The 21,230-nt window shown below is 52.5% G+C and overlaps 1 protein-coding gene across 6 annotated transcripts in view; it reads right to left on the bottom strand.

Annotated features, from left to right (window-relative positions):
- Positions 1-21,230, bottom strand: part of ACTR3B (actin related protein 3B) — an 89,905-nt gene that overhangs the window by 13,429 nt on the left and 55,246 nt on the right. For all 6 annotated transcript variants that reach the window (XM_023250777.2, XM_023250784.2, XM_023250778.2 and 3 more), the window contains one exon: positions 20,950-21,042. In XM_023250777.2, the coding sequence (XP_023106545.1) occupies positions 20,950-21,042 (93 nt within the window). The remainder of the gene's footprint in view (positions 1-20,949; positions 21,043-21,230) is intronic.

Here is a 21,230-nt window from a genome sequence, read left to right as displayed (position 1 = left end):
ATGGGTTTATTTTACTGTAAGTAAATTAGATCTCCAAGTTGAATTTTTTTTTTTTTAATTTTTTTTTTCAACGTTTATTTATTTTTGGGACAGAGAGAGACAGTGCATGAACGGGGTAGGGGCAGAGAGAGAGGGAGACACAGAATAGGAAACAGGCTACAGGCTCTGAGCCATCAGCCCAGAGCCCGACGCGGGGCTCGAACTCCCGGACCGCGAGATCGTGACCTGGCTGAAGTCGGACGCTCAACCGACTGCGCCACCCAGGCGCCCCTCCAAGTTGAATTTTTAAAAACAGGGCAACAGCACGTGATAGAGGAAGGCCACGGTGAACTGAGGACCCGCTGAACGGGCAGCCCCCTTGATGCACGGAGCAAGGAAGCCAGAGGGGGGCGATCCCACTCAGGAGGCCGGGTGTCTCTAACCCCTCACTGCCCTAATGTACTCCGCCCACATGAGGAAGGAGGCGTAGAGCCAAATTCAAGTTTATTAAACATGTAACTCCCAGGCGCTGCTGTGGACGGCAGAAACACGGGCTCTGTGGCCCAGGCCCCGAGCAAGCTCCAGGCCTCACCCCGGTTCCACACCGTGCTCGGAATCGAGAAATTCTAATGTGACCCAGTAATCTCAAGAGACTTACAGAGGACCAACCCTGGATCTCAACCCACTCACCTACAAGTAACTGCCCATCCTGTCCTTCTGCCTCTGAACACACACCTGTCGTCCTCAACCCCCACCTGGATGCCCCCCACTAGCAAGCACCTTCCTTCACGGAGACACACGACAAAGGGGCCAGGCCGCAGGGGGAAGTGTGCAGTGCCCCGGCCAGGGCACGGGTCTCTCTCTCGTGTTCGGCTCCTGCCTAGGCTTCTGAGCACCGAGCTACCAGGGGCACGTCCACACGTATGCTCCACGCACGCGTGGATCGGTGGGTCCCGGAGCCCGGCAACGACTTGGGGTCGGTAACACTGCACACCCCTAACCAGAAGCTGCAGGCCCAAATTGGAGCCTTTACTCTGCCTGGCGACACTTCTAGGCTGCTGTTCTCGACTCTCTCATTCTAGCAGGCTGCACTTCTGCCTATGATACGGATTTCCCTGGGACATGAACTCTACCTCCAGGCTAGAGAGGCGTCGTGTGGACACGGGAAGGTGCCGCGTGGACACGGGAAGGCCCCAAGTGGACACGGGAAGGCCCCAAATGGACATAGGAAGGCTGCCGAGTGGTCATGGGAAGGCCCCCACGTGGACATGGGAAGGCTGCCATGTAGACATGGGAAGGCTGCTGTGTAGACATGGGAAGGCTGCCGTGTAGACATGCGAAGGCCCCGTGTGGACCTGGGAAGGCTGCCGTGTAGACATGGGAAGGCTGCTGAGAACAGAGCTGCCCGGCAGGGGCGTCCCACTGATGCAGGCTCCGCCGCCCCTAGATGGCCGCAGCCTAACACCCAACCACAGCCCCCCCATGCCGACCCCGCTGTGACGCCTTCCCCGGCCACACTGCCTGCTGCCGGGTGGGACGGAGGGCACAGCTTTCAAAGGAAGACACACCAGCCGTTTACACTAGACAACGCAGAAAGCCGGGCTCTGCATGGCCCCCCCGCCCCACAGGAACAGGAGGCAAGAGCACGAAAACAGCATCCTAAAGGGAAACACACACTCGTGTGAGCACCCCTGCTTCTGGAGCAGGCAGTCCAGGCCCTTCCCGGTCTGAGCGCTGGCCCTTGCCCCCTCCGCTGGAGCCAGAGCGACAGCCCCAGCGGGGCTCACACTCTTCTCTGCTGGTTTTGAGACCAACAGGCAAATCATCTTCCCCTGAGGTCTGTACGGAAATCGAGGAAGGTAACACACGGGCAGCACGTGGCCTGGGGCCGGACCCAGGCACGGGCGCTCTCTCACGGAGGCCTCACGACGCCGGTGGGACCGTCCCCCCCCCCCCGACACACACACACACACACACACACTGGGGACTGAGCAGGGCAGGCCCACCCACACTCTTCGCCGCGTCACTGGCACGGCGCACGGCCAGCGGCGGCTCCCCGGCGAACATCTGGGGCCGTGGGGGCAACAGTGAAGGATGTCGCTTTCCTCGGCTCTGGAACAAAGAGGGAAAGGGGAGGAAAAGACTCCAGCAAGTAACTCAGGAGCCACAAACAGGAGTGACCACTTCCACGGAGTTCCTGCACGGCGGTCCTCTCACGTCCCCCCAGCGCACAGGTTCTCGACCAGGGACGATGCGCACGCAGGGGGCACCCGGGACTGTCCGGAGACGTCTGCCAGGGTCAGGAACGGGAGGGTGGGACGCCCCCGGCACCCAGCGGTAGACTCCCACGGTCCCCGCAGGACGGGATTCTCTGGCCCAGCATCCCCGGCACCGAGACTAACAGCCCCGCTCCCGTGTTAAGAAACCCAGAGAGACGTGTGCCCCTCTCGACCCCCAAAACAGCAGCCGCTGCAACAAGAAAGCAGAGAAAACTGGGAAAGACCCCTGGGAACTTTAACTTGAAGACGAGAAGAGGCCATCAGCGGGAGCCCACCAGGGCACGAGGCGCTGTCCACGGGGCACGACGCGCAACGGCACCTAGAACACTGCCGGCAGTCACGGGAGGGGCGTCCGCCGAGTTGCAGACCCCGCACCTGGCCCGCAGCAGCGTCACTCGGGGACGCTACCGCCCCGCTGGCCCAGCCCGGGAGGACCCTGAGGCCCCGAGAGGACCCTGAGGCCCCGAGAGGTGGAGCAGCCCCCGCAGGGAGGCCTTGGACCCAGGGAGCGCTTGGGCCATCCCTCCCTCCCGGGCCCCACGGGACGGTGCCCAGTGCCCCACGCCCCCCACTGGGCCCGCTCCAGCCCTGGCACCCATCTGCACAAAAGCGCGAACAGAGCTCCCTACTGGGTCTTCTTTCTCAGGTCACACGGCGCCACTGCCCCAGCCTTCCTGCACACGGGGCTCCCCAGGACCCGGCGACCCTGCTCCGGAGAGGCCGCAAGATTTGATATCAAGCCTCTAACAACGTGCCCACCACACACAGCAGAGGCACCCCATCGACGCAGGGTAAAGAAACTCTGAAGGGGAAATGGAGTCCTGCCCGGGGCGTGGCGGGAGGGGCGGGAGGGGCGGGAGGGGCAGGCAACCAAGGTCAACCAACAGCATCTCCTAACAGCAGAGAACAACGGTGGCAGGAAAAGCACCACACCCACAGCAGCAGGAACTAGAGGAAAGCTCTGGCACTTTTCCGGCCCCTCGGGAGTTGGCAGATTCTTACAATCACCAACCAGGTTGCACGTTACAAAGAGGAAATCAAAAATTCAGTATTTCCCTAACTAACCCAGGAAAACCTTTCTCAACATTCAACTACAAAAATACACCCTTCCCGTCACCCCAGGCACAATTCGAATGGAAAAAGCTCTTTTATAAAGAGACCAGAAGGCCCACCCGCCGCACCAGCAGCCCCTGGGCCGTCCGCACTGTCCACAGGCGGGGCCTGTGTCGCCCCGAAGATGCCAGAGATGAACCACACGAGGAGCCACAAGGTGCCACCGCAAGGCTGGTCCTCGGCCCCTCGGCAAGGCTCCCCCCACCCCCACCCCGCCACACCATTCCTCCGCGGGACCGCATCCTTCTTACCGACATATCACCCACTCTGCTCTGAGAAACGGCTCCCGACACGTGTCAGGCAGGACTCCTGACGACAGGCCAGACGCGAGATGCTGGCCGGGGGAGGCGGGGAGCCGCCGGCCGGCCGGGTGCAAACAGGACCCGTCTCCTAACTGGCGTTACGAGAGAGGTACAGTGTTACCCAGACTTACTATTTTCAACCCAAGTGAGTGCCCAGAGAGCCATCCTGACATTTATGTCTCGCTCACAGGCATCATCTGTTTGGTTTAGTGCTTCTTTCGCTTTCAGAGCGAGAGAAAAACAGAGACAGAAAAAGAGAAATCGGTGAAATGACCGATAAATACATTCTCTCCATCTCATTTCAGAGTGAAGCAACAGCACCCATTACAATGAATCTGTGCCTCAGAAACACCAACATTTACCTCAAGGATCAGAAACCAATTCCCACTTGGAAGAGTGAGTAAACGTTGTTCTAAGGGCACCAAAAATAATAAAACTTTAATATTCTAAAGTCAAACCCCTTACAGAAAAGAAACAGACCCATGGAACAAATTATCGTAACACACGAGCAGGGACAGAAGGCTCACAGCCGAGCACCAAACACAGAGAAAGCATCTTAATGTGCCCTAATTATCTAATATCGTATTCGAAGTTACAAAAGAAACAGTGTAGACCACTACTCTCACTGTAAAACAGTCAACAGGACCTCTTAAAATACAATTTTGAATTTGTATAAGCGGTTTTTTAATGTTTATTTTTGAGGAGACAGAGACAGAGTGCAAGCAGGGGAGGGGCAGAGCGAGAGGGAGACACAGAATCCCAAGCAGGCTCCAGGCTCCGAGCTGCCAGCACAGAGCCCGACGCGGGGCTCGAACCCATGAACCGTGAGATCATGATCTGAGCCGAAGCCGGACGCTCAACTGACTGAGCCACAAATACGATTTTGAACTTAATGTTTCCTTTAACAGTTAAATATTTACTGAGCCTACTTCTCTGAGTACTTTTTTCACTACGACTCTAGATTTGGTCTTAATTGAGCCTAAACTCCTTAGGAGTGCACACCAAACCCCTGTGATCTCACCCCAGTGTCTGCCCTGCCTCCTCGTGGTCACGCCCGCACAGCCTCCGCAGCTCTGTGATCTTCCCTGCCTCCACACAGTGGGACCTGTGCCAGAACCCCAACGCACCTCCCTCCGGGTCCGGCAGCACCCCCTTCCCTGCCTCGGAGCTCCCCAAGCTCGACGTACTCTTGTGCGTTCGCCCGGCAACATTTACTGAGAGCCCGCCGCGGTCAGTGCTGAACCTGGCAGGTCAAAACGGAGAAGACACCGGCTATACACACGGAGGAAAGTAACAGGCGCGGCAGAGGGAGGTGGTGCACAGGACACACAAGGCAAGGGAGGGTGAAATGGGGTTTAAGGGACAGGGCGGAGACGTGAATTTTAGCAGGCCGGTCAGGAAGTCTCGTTAGAAGAGAACATTTAAGAGAGGACTTGAAGGCACCAAAGAAGTGAGTCAAGTAGATACCTGGAAGAATTTCCCAGGCAGAAGGGGCAGCAGGTACAAAGGCCCTGTGGTAGAAGTGTGCTTGGCGTGTTTGTGAAACAGCAAGGAAGGAAAGGAGGAGTCCAGAGTGAGGCAAGGCAGACAGGAGGAGCGTGATGTGAGCTCCTAAATTAACGGGCCAGGTCACCTGGAGCCGTGCAGCCCTTCCAGGGCCAGCAGCTTGGACCCCGAGTGAGCTGGGAAGGCTCTGGAGGGTTTTTCTCGCAGGGCCTGATCTGAGATGTCAACAGTATCACTCTGGCCACTGCGTTGACACTGAAGTCAGAAGGGACACCAGTTAAGGATACTATTCTAGTTGCACTGGCGAGAAACGACGGTGGCTTGACCTGGGGCAGCAGCGGACGCGGCAGTGAGAGATGCCTCCACGTACCTTTTGAGAACAAAACCAGCGGAGCCTGATGACGGGGTGAATGTGCAGCTGAGAGAAAAAAGGAACCAAGAAGCCGATTTCCAGAGTTTCTGGCCTAAAAACTAACTGAAAGGCTGGAGCTGCCGCTAACTATGGTGACAGGTCTGCGGGGCCAGATGGGGCGCTCTGCTCAGGGCACCCGGAGTCCGAGGGTCTGCCAGACGCCCGCGGACATGGGAGAGGACCTGGTCTGGGCTGCAGGCACCGAGTGTGGAGTCATCGGAGAATAAGCAGTGACGAAGGCAGCCGACAGACACAGAAGGGGAGGGTCCAGGACCCCCTCCCATCCTACCCCGCACAGGAAGCAGTGGGTGGTGAGGCAGAAGGGGGAGGGCCACAGAAGGGGAGGGTCCAGGACCCCAGCCCCCCACCCCCTACACAGGGTCAGCACGGGGAAAGCCACGAGGGTGAAGTTCTGTCTGGAGGTACCAAAGTGAGAAGGTGAGGACAAGGGCACAGAAAAGCTGCACAGGACTTCTGTCAAGGAGAGCGGAGAAAGGAAAGGTGGGCGGACAGAAGCGGGGTGCAGAGGGCCTCTTAAGACAGTTTTGAGAAGTAACGGCCTGTTCTAGGCTATTACTGGATGCCATAGCGAGGGGGGACCGCAAGAGTGACGTTCAGGCGGAGGCGTCCTCAGGTGTCCAGGGAGGGCGGCTGCAGGTAAGAGTGGGAGGGGCTGCTAGGGCAGGAGGTCTGGACCTCGGTGAGCCACGCACCCCTCCCCACAATAATGTTGTTGTGTCGTTTGTTCTTTAGAGGGAGAGAGAGTAAGAGAGAGCGTGAGCAGGGGAGAGGGGCAAAGGGAGAATCCCCAGCAGGTTCCACACTCAGCTCGGGGTCCAACCCAGGGTTTGATCCCACGACCCTGGGATCACGACCTGAGCCGAAACCAGAGTCGTACGCTCAACCGACTGAGCCACCCAGGCGCCCCCACGATAATATTCTTAAAGGCATAAAATGTGCAGGATTACAAAGGAAACCAATTGGGCTGAAACACAATTATCAAAACTCAAAACTATCAAGAGAACTCCGCAACGTGTGGCAGGAACTCCCGTCTCCCGCTGCGCAACCAGAGCCGCAGGTCTTTGGAAGGTGCGCGTGAAACAGCAGGTCACGGAACCGGCCACCACCACTGGAACGTGGCAGGAAGCCCTCCTGGATCTGACTGGCGGTGACGCCACGGGCGCTCCGCCTAGTTCACGACAGCGTCTCCTTCTGGTTGCTGAGTCGCGCCTTCACTGCTCTTCCTCTCGCACTGCACTGCTACTTCCCAAAACCCCGATGGCTCCACCCCCGAAGTATGGCCGAAACCCGACCGCTCCCCACGACCCCCATGACTGTGTCCTGCTGGGTGCCGAGGGAACCTCCCAGCCGGTTCCTGACTTCAGTCCTGACCCCTGTCCCCCGCTTCCAACATGGCAGTCATGACCATCAAGTTACAACACGTCTTGGCGTGTCACTGCCATGCCCAAACCCCTCCGATGGCTTCTCAGCTCTCTCAGGGCCTAAGACAAAGCCCCCCCTACACTTCGCAAGACCCAGGCTGCTACGCAGGTTGTGCGCTGCATAATTCCAGGGCGGCCACTGACTGAGACCGGGGGTTGGCAACTCCTTCCGGGGGCCAAGACTGGGCCACCGACTCTTCTGGTACAACCTATGAGCGGAGAATCGCCTTCACATCCCTAAAAGGTTGGGGGGAAGAAAACAAAAGAGCAATACTTCACAACACATGGAAATCGCAAGTCAGGGCCCCACGGCACCCACCCCCTAGTGGACACTAAATCCTCATTCCCCAACTATTGCCAGGCCTTCCTCCTTAGCACGTATGCATTTTACCCGTTTGTTTATTTTTGTCGAATGCCCCACAAGAGTGTAACCAGCAGGATGGCAGGGAATTTCTTCCTGTTTCGGTCACAGCTGACCCCACAGCGCCCGGAACAATGACCGGCACACAGCAGCTGCCGGTAAGTACTGCTCAACGAATGGGTCCTGGGTCGGAGCCCCCACCGTCAGCTCCACTCTGGGGACACCTTCCCAACCAGGGCCTCCTGCAGGCCCACGCAGGATTTCAACTGGAAATCCAGGAGCGATCCCAGACCCGGTGACCCAGACGGGCACTGCCGCCAGGCAGCACAAACCCTCCCGTCAGAACCGGCCTGCTCAGAAAGGTTCACCGGCGACCCACCACCCGGAATGTCAGACTACGTCCTGGGAAAAAAGATCTTGACCTAAGCCACAAAAGTATCAAAAGCTTAATGCAAGAAATGAGTCGGATACTGACAAAAACAAAGGATGGAGCATTAGGTCACATTAAAAATAATGTTTTGGGGAGCGCCGGGGTGGCTCCGTCATGGAGTGTCAGACTCTTGCTTTCAGCTCAGGTCATGATCTCACGGTTGTGGGATCGAGCCCCGTGTCTGGGCTTGGGATTCTCTCTCTCCTTCTCTCTCTGCCCCTCCCTCACTCACGCGTGCTCTCTAAAAAAAATAAATAATAATAATAATAATGTTTTTAAAGAATGTTAACTTAAGAAAATGTTCACAATATAATGCACAGGATACAAAATATAAAGGCAGCATGATATATGTACCTATTCACATTTCAAAGACATAGAAAGGAAAGGTAGTCAAAGCAATAAGCAATGATTACAGAGAACTGACTCGTTTTATTTTCTTAATATAATTTATTGTCAAATTGGTTTCCATACAACACCCATTGCTCATCCCAACAGGTGCCCTCCTCAATGCCCATCACCCATTTTCCCCTCTCCCTCACCCCCCATCAACCCTCAGTTTGTTCTCTGTATTTAAGAGCCTCTTATGGTTTGCCTCCCTCCCTCTCTGTTTGTAACTTTTTTGCCCTTTCCCTCTCCCATGGTCTTCGGTTAAGTTTCTCAAGATCCACGTATGAGTGAAAACATATGACATCTGTCTTTCTCTGACTTATTTCACTTAGCATTAATACCCTCCAGTTCCACCCACGTTGCTACAAATGGCCAGATTTCATTCTTTCTCCTTGCCAAGTAGTATTCCATTATATATATATAAACCACACGTTCTTTATCCATTCCTCAGCTGATGGACATTTACACTCTTTCCATAATTGGGCTACCGTTGAAAGTGCTGCTATAAACATTGGGGTACAAGTGCCCCTATGCATCAGCACTCCTGTATCCCTTGGGTAAATTCCTAGCAGTGCTATTGCTGGGTCATAGGGTAGATCTATTTTTAATTTCTTGAGGAACCTCCACACTGTTTTCCACGGCAGCTGCACTGGTTTGCATTCCCACCAACAGTGCAAGAGGGTTCCCGTTCCTCCACATCCTCGCCAGCATCTCTAGTCTTCCAATTTGTTCATTTTAGCCACTCTGACCGGCGTGAGGTGGTATCTCAGTGTGGTTTTGATTTGCATTTCCCTGATGAGGAGTGACGTTGAGCATCTTTTCATGTACCTGTTGGTCATCTAGATGTCTTCTCTGGAAGAGTGTCTAATCATGTCTTCTGCCCAATTCTTTCTGGATTATTTGTTTTTCGGTTGTGGAGTTTGGTGAGTTCTTTATAGACTTTGGATACTAGTCCTTTATCCGTTATGTCATTTGCAAATATCGTTTCCCATTCTGTCAGTTGCCTTTTAGTTTTGCTAATTGTTTCCTTTGTGGTGCAGAAGCTTTTTATCTTCATGAGGTCCCAATAGTTCATTTTTGCTTTTAATTCCCTTGCCTTTGGAGATGTGTGGAGTAAGAAATTGCTGCAGCCGAGGTCAGAGAGGTTTTTTCCTGCTTTCTCCTCTAGGGTTTTAATGGTTTCCTGTCTCACATTCAGGTCCTTTATCCATTTTGAGTTTATTTTTGTGTATAATGTAAGAAAGTGGTCCAGTTTCATTCTTCTGCAGGTTGCTGTCCAGTTCTCCCAGCACCATGTGTTAAAGAGGCTGTCTTTTTTCCATTGGATCCTCTTTCCTGCTTTGTCAAAGATAAGATGGCTGTACATTTGTGGGTCCAATTCTGGAGTCTCTGTTCCATTGGTCTATGTGTCTGTTTTCGTGCCAATACCATACTGTCTTGATGATTACAGCTTTGTAGTAGAGGCTGAAGTCTGGGATTGTGATGCCTCCTGCTTTGGTTTTCTTCTTCAAAATTACTTTGGCTATTCGGGGCCTTTTGTGGTTCCATACAAATTTTAGGATTGCTTGTTCTAGCTTCGAGAAGAATGCTGGTGCAATTTTGATTGGGATTGCATTGAATGTGTAGATAGCTTTGGGTAGTATTGACATTTTAACAATATTTATTCTTCCAATCCATGAGCACGGAATGTTTTTCCATTTCTTTGTATCTTCTTCAATTTCCTTCATAAGGTTTCTATAGTTTTCAGCACACAGATCTTTTACACCTTTGGTTAGGTTTACTCCTAGGTATTTTACGGTTCTTGGTACTACTGTAAATGAGATCAGTTTCTTTATTTCTCTTTCTGTTGCTTCATTATTGGTATATAAAAATGCGACCGATTTCTGTACATTGATTGTGTACCCTGCAACTTTGCTGAATTCACGTATCAGTTCTAGAAGACTTTTGGTGGAGTCTGTTGGGTTTTCCATGCAGAGTATAATGTCATCTGCGAAAAGTGGAAGTTTGACTTCTTTGCCAATTTTGATGCCTTTTCTTTCATTTTATCGTGTGATTGCTGATGCTAGGATTTCCAAAACTATGGTAAACAACAGTGGTGACAGTGGGCATCCCTATTGTGTTGACTTGTTTTCCTTATTGAAGATTTTGGTATTTTTCAAACTTTCTAAATGCATGTTAAGTTGGAAATCATAATCTCTGCTCATCTACAGAGTGTAAATTTTCTAGACTGAAGTTGTATGCACGACGCAGGCCCGACTTGCTAAATGGCCACGAATCCTAGCTGCACAGCACGCCTCTCACTCAACGTGACCACACGATCCATTTATTCAGCTCACTGTGTTGCCTGGGTTTTTCAGGAGCCCTCAGCAATCATAATAATGCCTTACCTTGCCGCACAAATGTTTGTTTCATGATGTCAAATAGAAGTCTCGATTACACAATACCTCTAAAAACAGAAAGGCCCTGTCTTTATGCTAGGAAAGGCCACTGCAGCACGTGCCATTGTAACACTGCACGTAACCGGTTAGCCACTTGAAGCCTCAGTCAGAAAAATGGAAATGCGGTATGTATTACCAGTAAGTTCCATTAATTAATACCTAATATGGCATTAACAATGACAAAGTTATGGGGCTCCTGGGAGGCTCAGTCGGTTGAGCATCCGACTCTGGCTCAGGTCATGATCTCGTGGTTCAGGGTTTGAGCCCCACGTTGGGCTTTGTGCTGACAGCTCAGAGCCTGGAGCCTGCTTCACAGTCTCTGTCTCCCTCTCTCCCTCTGCCCCTCCCCTCTCACACTCTGTGTCTGTCAAAAATGAATGTTTAAAAAAATAATAAAATTGGGGCGCCTGGGTGGCTCAGTCAGTTGAACGTCCGACTTTGGCTCAGGTCATGATCTCGCAGTCCGTGAGTTCGAGCCCCGCGTCGGGCTCTGGGCTGATGGCTCAGAGCCTGGAGCCTGCTTCCGATTTTGTGTCTCCCTCTCTCTCTGCCCCTCCCCCGTTCATGCTCTGTCTCTCTCTGTCTCAAAAATAAATAAACGTTAAAAAAAAATTTTTTTTTAAATAAAAAATAAAAAATAAAAAAATAAACTAAGATAAAATAAAATAAAATAAAAAATAAAGCATGACAAAAACTCCCATTTCTGTCATGCTAGCAGATTCCGTGCTAGAGACTCTAATCTCATCTTAACTCAGTTTGACAGACATACACTGCCACCTACCCACCATCCTGTGTAAGTTTAACCCACGTTCCTGGTTCATTGGGTTTGCTGCAGCACAAAGTAAAATGCTCCCAGGGGAGTCTCCGCCGGCCACTCACTGCAGGTAAGAAAACTCCATCAGAAGCTCCTGGGAACGACCCACACACTGTACTCTTGAAAGGCTGGCCCTCTTTAGGGATGAGAGCTTCTGGACTCAGATGGAACCCAGAGACTGCAATCCCAGGAAAGTCTGAACAAGCCTGTTTGTGAAATATGGAAATAAGGGCTGCAGGATGCCCCCCAGTGTCCCCGAGAAAATCCAAGTGCCTCTCCGGGGTTGGCTCTAAACAGCTGCCTGATCTGGGGGACGAAACAACTAATGACAAATGTCCCACAAGAGTGCACATCCTCTCTCCCCCTTGTGAGCCCTCTATTCCCTGCAGGTGCTGTCATCTGGCCTCTGCCCAGCTCCTCCCGGCCTCTTCTCTGAGAGCCCAACAGCCACCTCTCCACCTTCATCGGCATCACCTGACCAGGCTGATAACAGCTGTCTTCCCTTGCCTTCCACAGTTTTCTTTTTTGAGAGAGAGAGAGAGAAAACACACATGTGCACGCACAGAGAGAGAGAGACAGAGAGACAGAGAAAGAGAGAGGGAATCCCCAGCAGGCTCCACACTGGCAGCACACAGCCCGACACGGGGCTGGATCCCACCAACCGTGAGATCATGACCTGAGCCGCTCAGGCACCCCCAGAGTTTTCGTTCTTCTTTCTTCAGCTACTCCCTCTACGCTTCTGTGATGGTTAATTTTATGAGTCGGCCCGGCCTGGCTACAGCACTGGCGACTTCATCAGCACTAGCCCAAGTGCCGCTGTGAAGGTATCTCGTCGATGCGGTTAACGTAACGAGCACCCTCGGTGACGTGCATGGGCCTCACTCGCACGGATGAAGACCCGCCTTAAGAGCAAACACTGAGGTTGCTGGAGTGGACGGAAGCCTGTCACTAAGGCTACAGCATCAACTCTTGCCTGGGTTTCCAGCCTGCTGCCCTGCCCTGTGGATTCCGGACCTGCCAGTCTGAAAGCGGGACGGTTCTTCACAATAAATCTTATAGAGAACTAAAGCAAGATTAGATAGATGATTAGGTAGATATAGACATACAGGGATAGAGATATAGATACATAGACACAGAGATATAGACATACGGAAATATAGATATATAGAGATATATAAATACAGACATATACATATATAGATGATTAGAAATCTAGAGGTAGAGATATTGAGATATATAGATTACAGATACAGAAATATATAGAGATATAGATGTATAGTTATAGATATATAAGCATACATATATAGCTATAGATACACAGATATATATAGATATACAAAAATAGATACGTAGATATAAATACAGATAATATAAACACGTCTAGATACACAGACAGGTATAGACACAGATATAGAGATATATACAGACACAGACATACAGATAGAGACGGAGGGGGGATATCCTATTGACTGTCCCTCAGGAGACCCTGACTGATGGCCTCACTGGCCCCCCTCCTCTGCCCGCCCCTTACAATCTGACCTTCCTGTCTCATCACCAGCACTCTCTCCCTTGGTGACACTGATGATCCTCCGGTCTTCTTGATCCTCCACAGCCCATGATCCAAGTCCACATCACTGGAAGCTGGAACTCGTCCTGTGACCCCTCAGTGGGCTCCCCTTCTCCTGCATTTGCTACCCTGGTAATGACATCCCCGTCGTCCCAGATGTGCAAGAAACCGGCCTCATCGGAACATCATCAGACACCGCGGAGCCTGTCTCCTCTCTCTCCACCCACCCGCCCGCCCTCTGCCCTGTCTGCCACCGCTTGCTTCCCCAGCCTGGGTGCTGTCCCACCCGGCCCGCGGCCTTTCTGGCCCCATCACTTCTTCAGCACTTCTAAAACCTGAACTGGATTGTGTCTCCCCCCCTCGTAAAACCGTCAATGCCCTTAGGGTAAGCTGACTCCACACGAGGCCCCTCCCTCCAGACCCACCACACCACCCTCCAAACCCGCTCAGTACCAGCCGCCCGCAGCGTCCGCTCCTGTGGGCCCCGCGCGCGCAGCCCCACCCTCCAGTGTCAGGTCGAGATGCGGGAAGCCCTCCGGACACACAAATGCCCTGCTGTCCTTCTCCCCTGGCCCCGCGAACAGGCTACGTCCACCAGCCGAACACCCTTCCCGCCTGCTGACCAGGACGCCATACCAGCCTTCGGAACACAGAGGGAGTCCCAGCAGCCAGCAGCTACGCGTGGCCGTTTGTGCTTAAATTTTAAGTGAACAAATTCTAGATGCTGTTCCTCGGTCGCACCAGTCACGTTCCAAGGGCTCAGCAGCCACTACAGCCAGTGGCAGCTGCGCTAAAGGGCACAGATACAGAACGTGTCCACCACGGCAGAAAAGTGTGCCGAGAACACGGGCTCAGACGCTGCCCACCAGGAGCCTCCCTCGCACCCCGTCGGAGGGAGCGCCCCTTGTGCCCTCACAGCCCACCGCACCCCGCGATGGCGGTCTGCCCATCTGTGTCGCCAGTGGCCTGGCCTTGTGCGGGTGCTGGGTGAACACGCACTCAGCGCTGTCTGGGGGACACCGTCACCCATTTCTCCCCCACTCCGGTCGCAGTGAGCTACTCTAAGTCCAGGGGTGGGCGTCGCTGTCTCTCCCGGGTGACACCACAACCGTGCACTTCCGGAGACGTCCGCAGGAGACACCGCTGAGGGTTATGGGGGATACAGGCACAGAGTCAGGGCTGAACCAGCAGAGCTCTGGAAACTTCTCTGCCCACCGCCCTGCCCCAAACACAGCAGCTGCCTTTTCTCTGTTCACGTGTCAGACTTGAATCAGGACTTCATCTGAATAAGAGGCCTATTTTGAAAAGGGCTGGGAAAAAAAACAGTATCCTAAAATATGTATTTTTCTCTCTCTCAAATACTAAAGATATTTGAACTGATTCAACATTAAGAACGAATATAATAAGTATAATTCATTTACTCTGCAACGTGCCTCCTGATTTAAAAGGCCGTACCATAATTAAAATACGTATACCCAATTCCAACAGTTTGTTACAGAAAAATCATTCCTTGAACCGTTTCAAGATGTATTCGCACCTGCCTGACAAACGTAATAAGACTTCTTAACAGCTCCCAACCCACCGCTAAGGCATGTTTAACAAGATCTTGTCACTAGCCCTGCCTGCCCTCCCTCCTAGATTTGTTTCTGACTGCCTTCAATACCACCTGAGAATCCACCCAAAACAGATTTCTTTTTTTAAGTTTATTTATTTGGGGGGGGGGGGGAAGAGAGAGAGTGCGTGAGCGTACGCACCCATGAGTGAGGGAGGGACAGAGAGAGGGAGAGAGAGAGAGAGAGAGAATCCCAGGCCAACTCCACGCTATCAGCACAAAGCCCAATACAGGGCTCGAACTCAAACCCCGTGAGATTATGACCTGAGCCGAAGTCAGACGCTTAACCGACTGAGCCACCCAGGTGCCCCGCAAAACGGATTTCCGAAATACGTGCCCTGCTCTCCCACCGCTACCTGTGAAGTGCCCTCCCCCGCCGGCCTCCCCGCTCATCTCCACAGGCCGAACCTCAGACTCTGCTCAACCGCCACCTCTGAAGGCTTTCATGATCCCCTCTCATTAAATGCAATCTGCCCCTTCCCTCAATTACCAGAATTTGCATGACTCACTTGAATGACATTTAGCTTGCAGGGGTTCCATTCGAATTGTCTCGGTATTATTTGTGGCTTTTGGAAGCTCTTGAAGACAAGAACCACCTCTCATACACACCCACATCCTCTAACTGAATGACAATGGAGTCCTGCAGTTAGCAGGTACCCAGATACCAGATACACAGAATTCAGACGTAGAAGACACTTAATTGCACTACAAAGCAACTCAAAGTGGCTTTGCCCTCAAGTAAAGCATAAAAGTCACAAAACACTGACTAATCCAGAAGAGAACGAGTTGCTAACAGTGGTTCTCATTTCGCTGAGCCTTAGAATCATCTGGGAAGCTTTTACAATCCAGATGCCCAGGCCAATTATATCGGAATCTCCGGACAGAGACCCAGGCATGTGTATGCTGTAACGCTCTGGAGGTGTTGGCGTGGTGGCCAGGGATGAAAACTTGTTTCCAGAAGCACCTGCTCCCTGTCATAACTTGGTCTTTGGGGGAAACCACGGGACTACCAAGACTGGACCCTCACACGAGCACCCCTCCAGCCTCCCGCCTCCATAATGTAGCAGCTGAACTAAAAAGGGAGGCACGTAAATACCTACCCTTCTACTCTACAGGCCAGAATGAAATAAAAACTTAGATTACGACTACTTTTGTCTAAAAAATTGTTTTGCCTTTTTAAAGATTCTAAATTGTCAAAGCCACCTATCATTCTCATTCTCCCACCATCTCTGCTTTCTTGTCTACTAGCCCGAGCAAGGTGCTAGCTCAATGGCCAGCACGGTCTCAGGTGCTTCCAACAGAGCCCAAAGTAAGCCTCTTCCTGCTCTCCTCCTCCCCAGAAACCACCGGCAGTGACCGAGGCTGGGCCTGGTAAACATCAGTCCCGGCCTGGCCGGTCTAGACGGCCCCGCGAGGAGCGAGCTGGGTGAGGGGAAGACGGCCTCCCCTGAAGCCGAGGGCAGACCCTCAGGGCACCCAGAGTCCTGCTGGGTGTCTAGGGTCCCACAGCCGCCCGTGTGAGGCTGTGGGGTCTGCAGGGACGGCGCACGGCGGCCACGGCTCAGGAGCCCAGCGCCCACACCCCGGAGGGGCAGCGCACCCACGCGGCTAATCCTCCAGGGCTCGGCACACGCACCACCTCCTTCCCAGTCCTGAGTTCCACGGTCCGGACTGTGTCTCCTACTTGGGTCCGGGTCTCTCCGTCCTGCTGGAGCCGGGGCAGGTGCAGGGGCCGCCGGAGCCGGCCAGGCGGGGAGGCAGAGGAGCAACAGAGGAGGGAAGCGCACGCGGCCCCAGACACTGACCCGGCAGCTCCCTGGAGCGAGGCCACCGCGTGCTCCCCTCAAGTTTTCGCAGCGTATCTTCCAACTGAGAGACTTCAGGCAACTTTCGTAAACCTACAAGCCCACACGTGTGCGCGCTTCCCCAACACAGACGCCGGCTGGAGGCTCTCTCCGTGACAAGGCCACGGCCACCCTGACGAGGAGGAGGGGCAGTGGAGGGGGACCAAAAGAACAGGGTGAATCTGAACCACAAAGCCCCAGGAGAGCCCTTCACGGCCCCACAAGGGGTGACAGCGGGGAAAGCTCAGCAAGCACCGGCCGAGCAGCCCGGAAGTGAAAAGGGCCTGACGGTCAGCTTCCCGAGGGCAGCAGCGGCCGCCGGTAAGCAAACACGCAGGCCGGAGGGCCCATCGGGACGCTGTCGGGGCCGGGCTCCTGGCTCTCTGGTGCCTGCAACGGACCCAGCTCCCAGGACACAGCACCTCCAGTCGCTCGCGTCGCCTACGGCTGCTGGGGCAGGACCGAGGAAACGCAACACAGACCGAATAGCCTGAAAAGCCACAAGCATTCACCGTCTGGCCCTTTGCAGAAAAGTCCCCATGAGGGAGAAGCGCTACGACAGCCAGTGCCTGGCAGGTACCCCCAGGCCTCTACACGGAGCTTCAATGCCCATCGAGCCCCGTGTTCTAGAAACAAGTTCCTTTCACGGTGGCCATGGCAGAGGCACTGGTGCCCACAGACCCTCCATCGCCCCGCCCACCCCCAGCGCCTGGCGGTACAGCTGGCCGCGTCACAGTGCTGCCCGTGGCCTGCCACCCCCCACCGGACGTGTCCCCTGAGCAGACATAGGTATCAGGGTTAAGTTTTCCGGTAACATATTCTAGTCCACCCTGATATCTTACAAAGGGACAAGGGGGTGCGGTCCCATCTGTGTCCCTCTTTTCCCTGCAGGGCACGGAGCCTCCCCCTCTCAACCCTACCCGAATCCTAAGCCAACTGTGAGGCCGCGATGACACTGCAGAGGCCAAGGAAAAACTCGTGTGGCTGATAGAACGCAAGACGCACTCGGCACAAATGCAACAACCACGGCCAACTAAACCCTTCCCAAGACCACAGGGGAGAAACGACAAGCCCAAAGGTGACGTGGTCAGGGACGCAATTTCTCTTTGGAGGATCATCCTGCGTCACGTGATGAAACACGCATGAGTTTTCCAAGATGTGGGACACGGCCTGCACTCCAAACCCAACTGCACCACTCAGCAGCTCGGTGACCTCACGTGCCCCCAACTGCTCTCAGAGCTCAGTCTTCTGATCTGTAAAGGGGGATATCATCGTCCTCCAGGGATGTGTGTGAGGAGGGAAAGACCAACAGCCTGCGCGTGACGGGCCCCACCGGACACAGCAGGGCTGCCTGGAGCCAGCAGCCGCCTCGGGTCCGTCTGCGGAATGGGGAGAGAAACCGCAGGCGCCCCAGGCCATGGCTGTGAGGAACATGCTTAACCCAGTTCTCAACGCGTATCAGCGCTCAACAAAGGAGCTGTGGCTACTTATGAAATGATCATTTAAAGTCTGCAAATAACACGATTTCTTCGAGAGAAACCTGTTTGGAGATGGAGACGTCCCAGGCTGTTTCTGAACAAGGTAAGGGGCACCTGGAGAACAAATAAACCAAAAAAAGGAAATCTGAGATTTCCTATCGTTTAAAAAATTACATTGAGAAGCTCAATCACTTTCTTGAACTTCCTGAGTACAGTGCTGACAAAAATCTGAGATTTTAAAACTATGTTGGGAGGGGAGCCCGGGTGGCTCTGTCCGTTAAGCGTCCGACTTCAGCTCAGGTCCTGACCTCACAGTTTGTGGGTTTGAGCCCCGTGTTGGGCTCTGTACTGACAGCTCAGAGCCTGGAGCCTGTTTCGGATTCTGTGTCTCCCTCTCTCTCTGCCCCTAACCCACTCGCATTCTATCCCTGTCTCTCTCAAAAATAAACATTAATAAAAAAATTTATTTTAAAACAAATGTTGGAAAACGCAAGTAACTGGGCTAACGCCCTGCGTTTGTCCCGCTGCCGGTCCTGACCCTCCACGGGCCGCACTGCACCCTCCACATCCCATCACCGGCCCGCCCCTCGACACCGGGCTCTGTGCTCACCTCCTCCAGCCTGCGGCCCAGCGAGTGGGGGTGTGCACGGCCACCAGCACCAAGGGAAGTTCTCCCCATGGCCCTCACCCACCAGGATGACCCTGAAGCGATGAAACTAGCCAGTACCTCCTCTCACTCTGTGTTCCCAGGCCCGACCGGCCCGCAGCTACTGGTGACAGCAGAAGGACACTCAATTTAGGAGACAAAACGTAAGCAGGGACTTGCATGTGTAGCTACTGTGATGGCTACAGGAAAGTCACCTGGAAGCGTCCAGAAAGCATCAGAAGTGGAGGCTAGATCCCCCTAGTGGTGAGGAGGCAAAGTGCCGGGAGCTGAGCCACCTCTGCAGACTCTCTCGTTCCCAGCCCCCAAAACCTGTTTTCCCTCCTCCACTTTGGAAGTGATATCCTCTCCCACTTCTAATCCTCCTTCGCTCCGATGACTCTGTTATTAGCCACTTAAAACTTCCACGCCTGGAAGTGGCATCCCAGTGCAATTACTGGTCAGAAGGGAAGGACCAGGCATCCTACAAGGGAAGAGACAAGAGGCCAACCCCTTCAGGTGACCCCGGGCAGGTTAGCGTGGTAAAAGGAAAGACCGTCTCATCTTTTCTGTCACCCCTGCCCAACCTCGCCAGTTCAAGTCACAGAGGTTAAGGAACCTGTCCTGGGACAAGACACACAAAGCAAGACCAAAGAAAGCCTGAGACCGATTTGCTCCAGTTCGCCCAGGTACCTCCTTCTCCCATGTCTGGGGCTCAGTCCACACACTCTCCAAAGGCCATTTCTTCTTCGAGAATCCTCTCAATCCACCGAATGTGAACTAAACTGTGCAGAGAAAAATCTCGCCCCATATCACGAGCGATCTGTAACTGCCGCACGAATTGCATTCCCGTTACGGTGCAATGAAGACTAAACAGTGGACACCTGCTCCTCACTTTCACGGACGAGAAGACACAGCTAGTGTGGGGGGAGAGTAACAAGTGGGCAGAACGCCGCGTGCTATTTCAACAATAAAAAGATGAAGCCTCAATACTGCCATCTGTCTTGTTTCCCTTTTCTTGCACACTTTACTGGAGGAGAGAGATGTAAAGAATATGCAACAAATAAAAATAGAATTATAACTTGTTTTTACCCATAAAAGTTGTCTATATAGTGAATTTTTCCAAATAATAAAGATAACATCTGTTGGGCCACCTTCGTGGCTCAGTCGATTATGCGTCCAACTTTGGCTCAGGTCCTGATCTCACGGTTCATGCATTTGAGCCCCGCGTCGGGCTCCGTGCTGATAGCACAGAGCCTGCTTGGGATTCTCTCTCTCTGCCCCTCCTCCACTGTGTGCTCTCTCAAAATAAATAAACTTAAAAAAATTTGTTAACCATAAAATTTCGAATAATTTTAAACACAAAAAGTAGAAAGTAAAATCCATTCCTCACCCCCAATATTGTGTAATCATTCAAATCCTTTTCTCATATGTAACTAAGAACTCCATTTTTACATAAAATGACATAATACTATATGTAAATTTTATAACTTGCTTTCTCACTAAACAATACACACTGTTGACATCTTTTCATTTGAACTGACATTGATTTCCCTCTCTCTCTTCCAAGACTGCAGATGAAACAAAATTTAGCAATGAGCCCCCTCAACTGAGCCTGATTCCCTCCTCTCTCGCATGCAGTACTGAGCCTGATTCCTTCCTCTCTTGCGTGCAGTACTGAGCCTGATTCCCTCCTCTCTCACGTGCAGTGCTGAGCCTGATTCCCTCCTCTCTCGCGTGAAGTACTGGAGTCTGAGGAGGGCGGGATAAAGTGTGAGGCAGACAGCCGATGGGGTGACACACTCAGGCAGACGCTGACACTGAAGGCCACCCGACCACCACCTTATGCTCCCAGCACATGGCTGTCAGCCATATTTCTTTATCCTGTAATCACACGGGCTAGCTTTTTCTCATTTCAAGTTTCAAAACTCCTTATAAAACAGAACTTTGGAGAAAATATTACATGAGCATTTTCTCTTTGTTTCATCTCAGGCTCTACCTTCTCCCGACAACACCTCATTTGACACCGAACTAAATATGCATGAAACAAGACAAGTGGAATTCACGAAAAGCATGAGGGGAAGTATCGCTTTTATCTTCCCATCAGTACATGTGGTTAAGACTGTCCAACTTAACACAGCTTGCCAGATAAGAAGATACTAGAATATTCACATTAAATATTTCTGGTTAATGAGACTATTTCCAGACATTTAGGTCATCCCCACTCCTCTAAGAAAAATATTTTACTGCCACAGTGGCCTTGAACAAAGCCTATCGAACAAGAGTGAAATGGGGATGTGTGCTGAAACGAGGTCAAAGCACCTTACCCAAGCGGCTTATACCTTGTACAGCGGGCGGCGCACGTCGATGGGGCAGTTCTGTATTACTTCATCAACGACATCCGAGATGGACTCCATAAAGTCTGGGTTGGCAAACTAAATTTCATACAAATGTAAAAGAAACATTATACATTTCTGTCAACAGGACAAAAGAAAAACTCTTCTCAAAAAGTAACTTTAACAAATACAGAATTCACCATTCCTTTAAAAACTTCACTTTGGAATGTTCAATGTGTCAAATGAATCCCATGTGACTGTGTGTAGTGATGATGACATATGTCCCC

Source organism: Felis catus, chromosome A2 (genome assembly GCF_018350175.1).
Source record: "Felis catus isolate Fca126 chromosome A2, F.catus_Fca126_mat1.0, whole genome shotgun sequence".
NCBI lineage: Eukaryota > Metazoa > Chordata > Mammalia > Carnivora > Felidae > Felis > Felis catus.
Note: the sequence above shows the minus strand (reverse complement) of the source record. Positions and strands in the feature narration are given on the sequence as shown.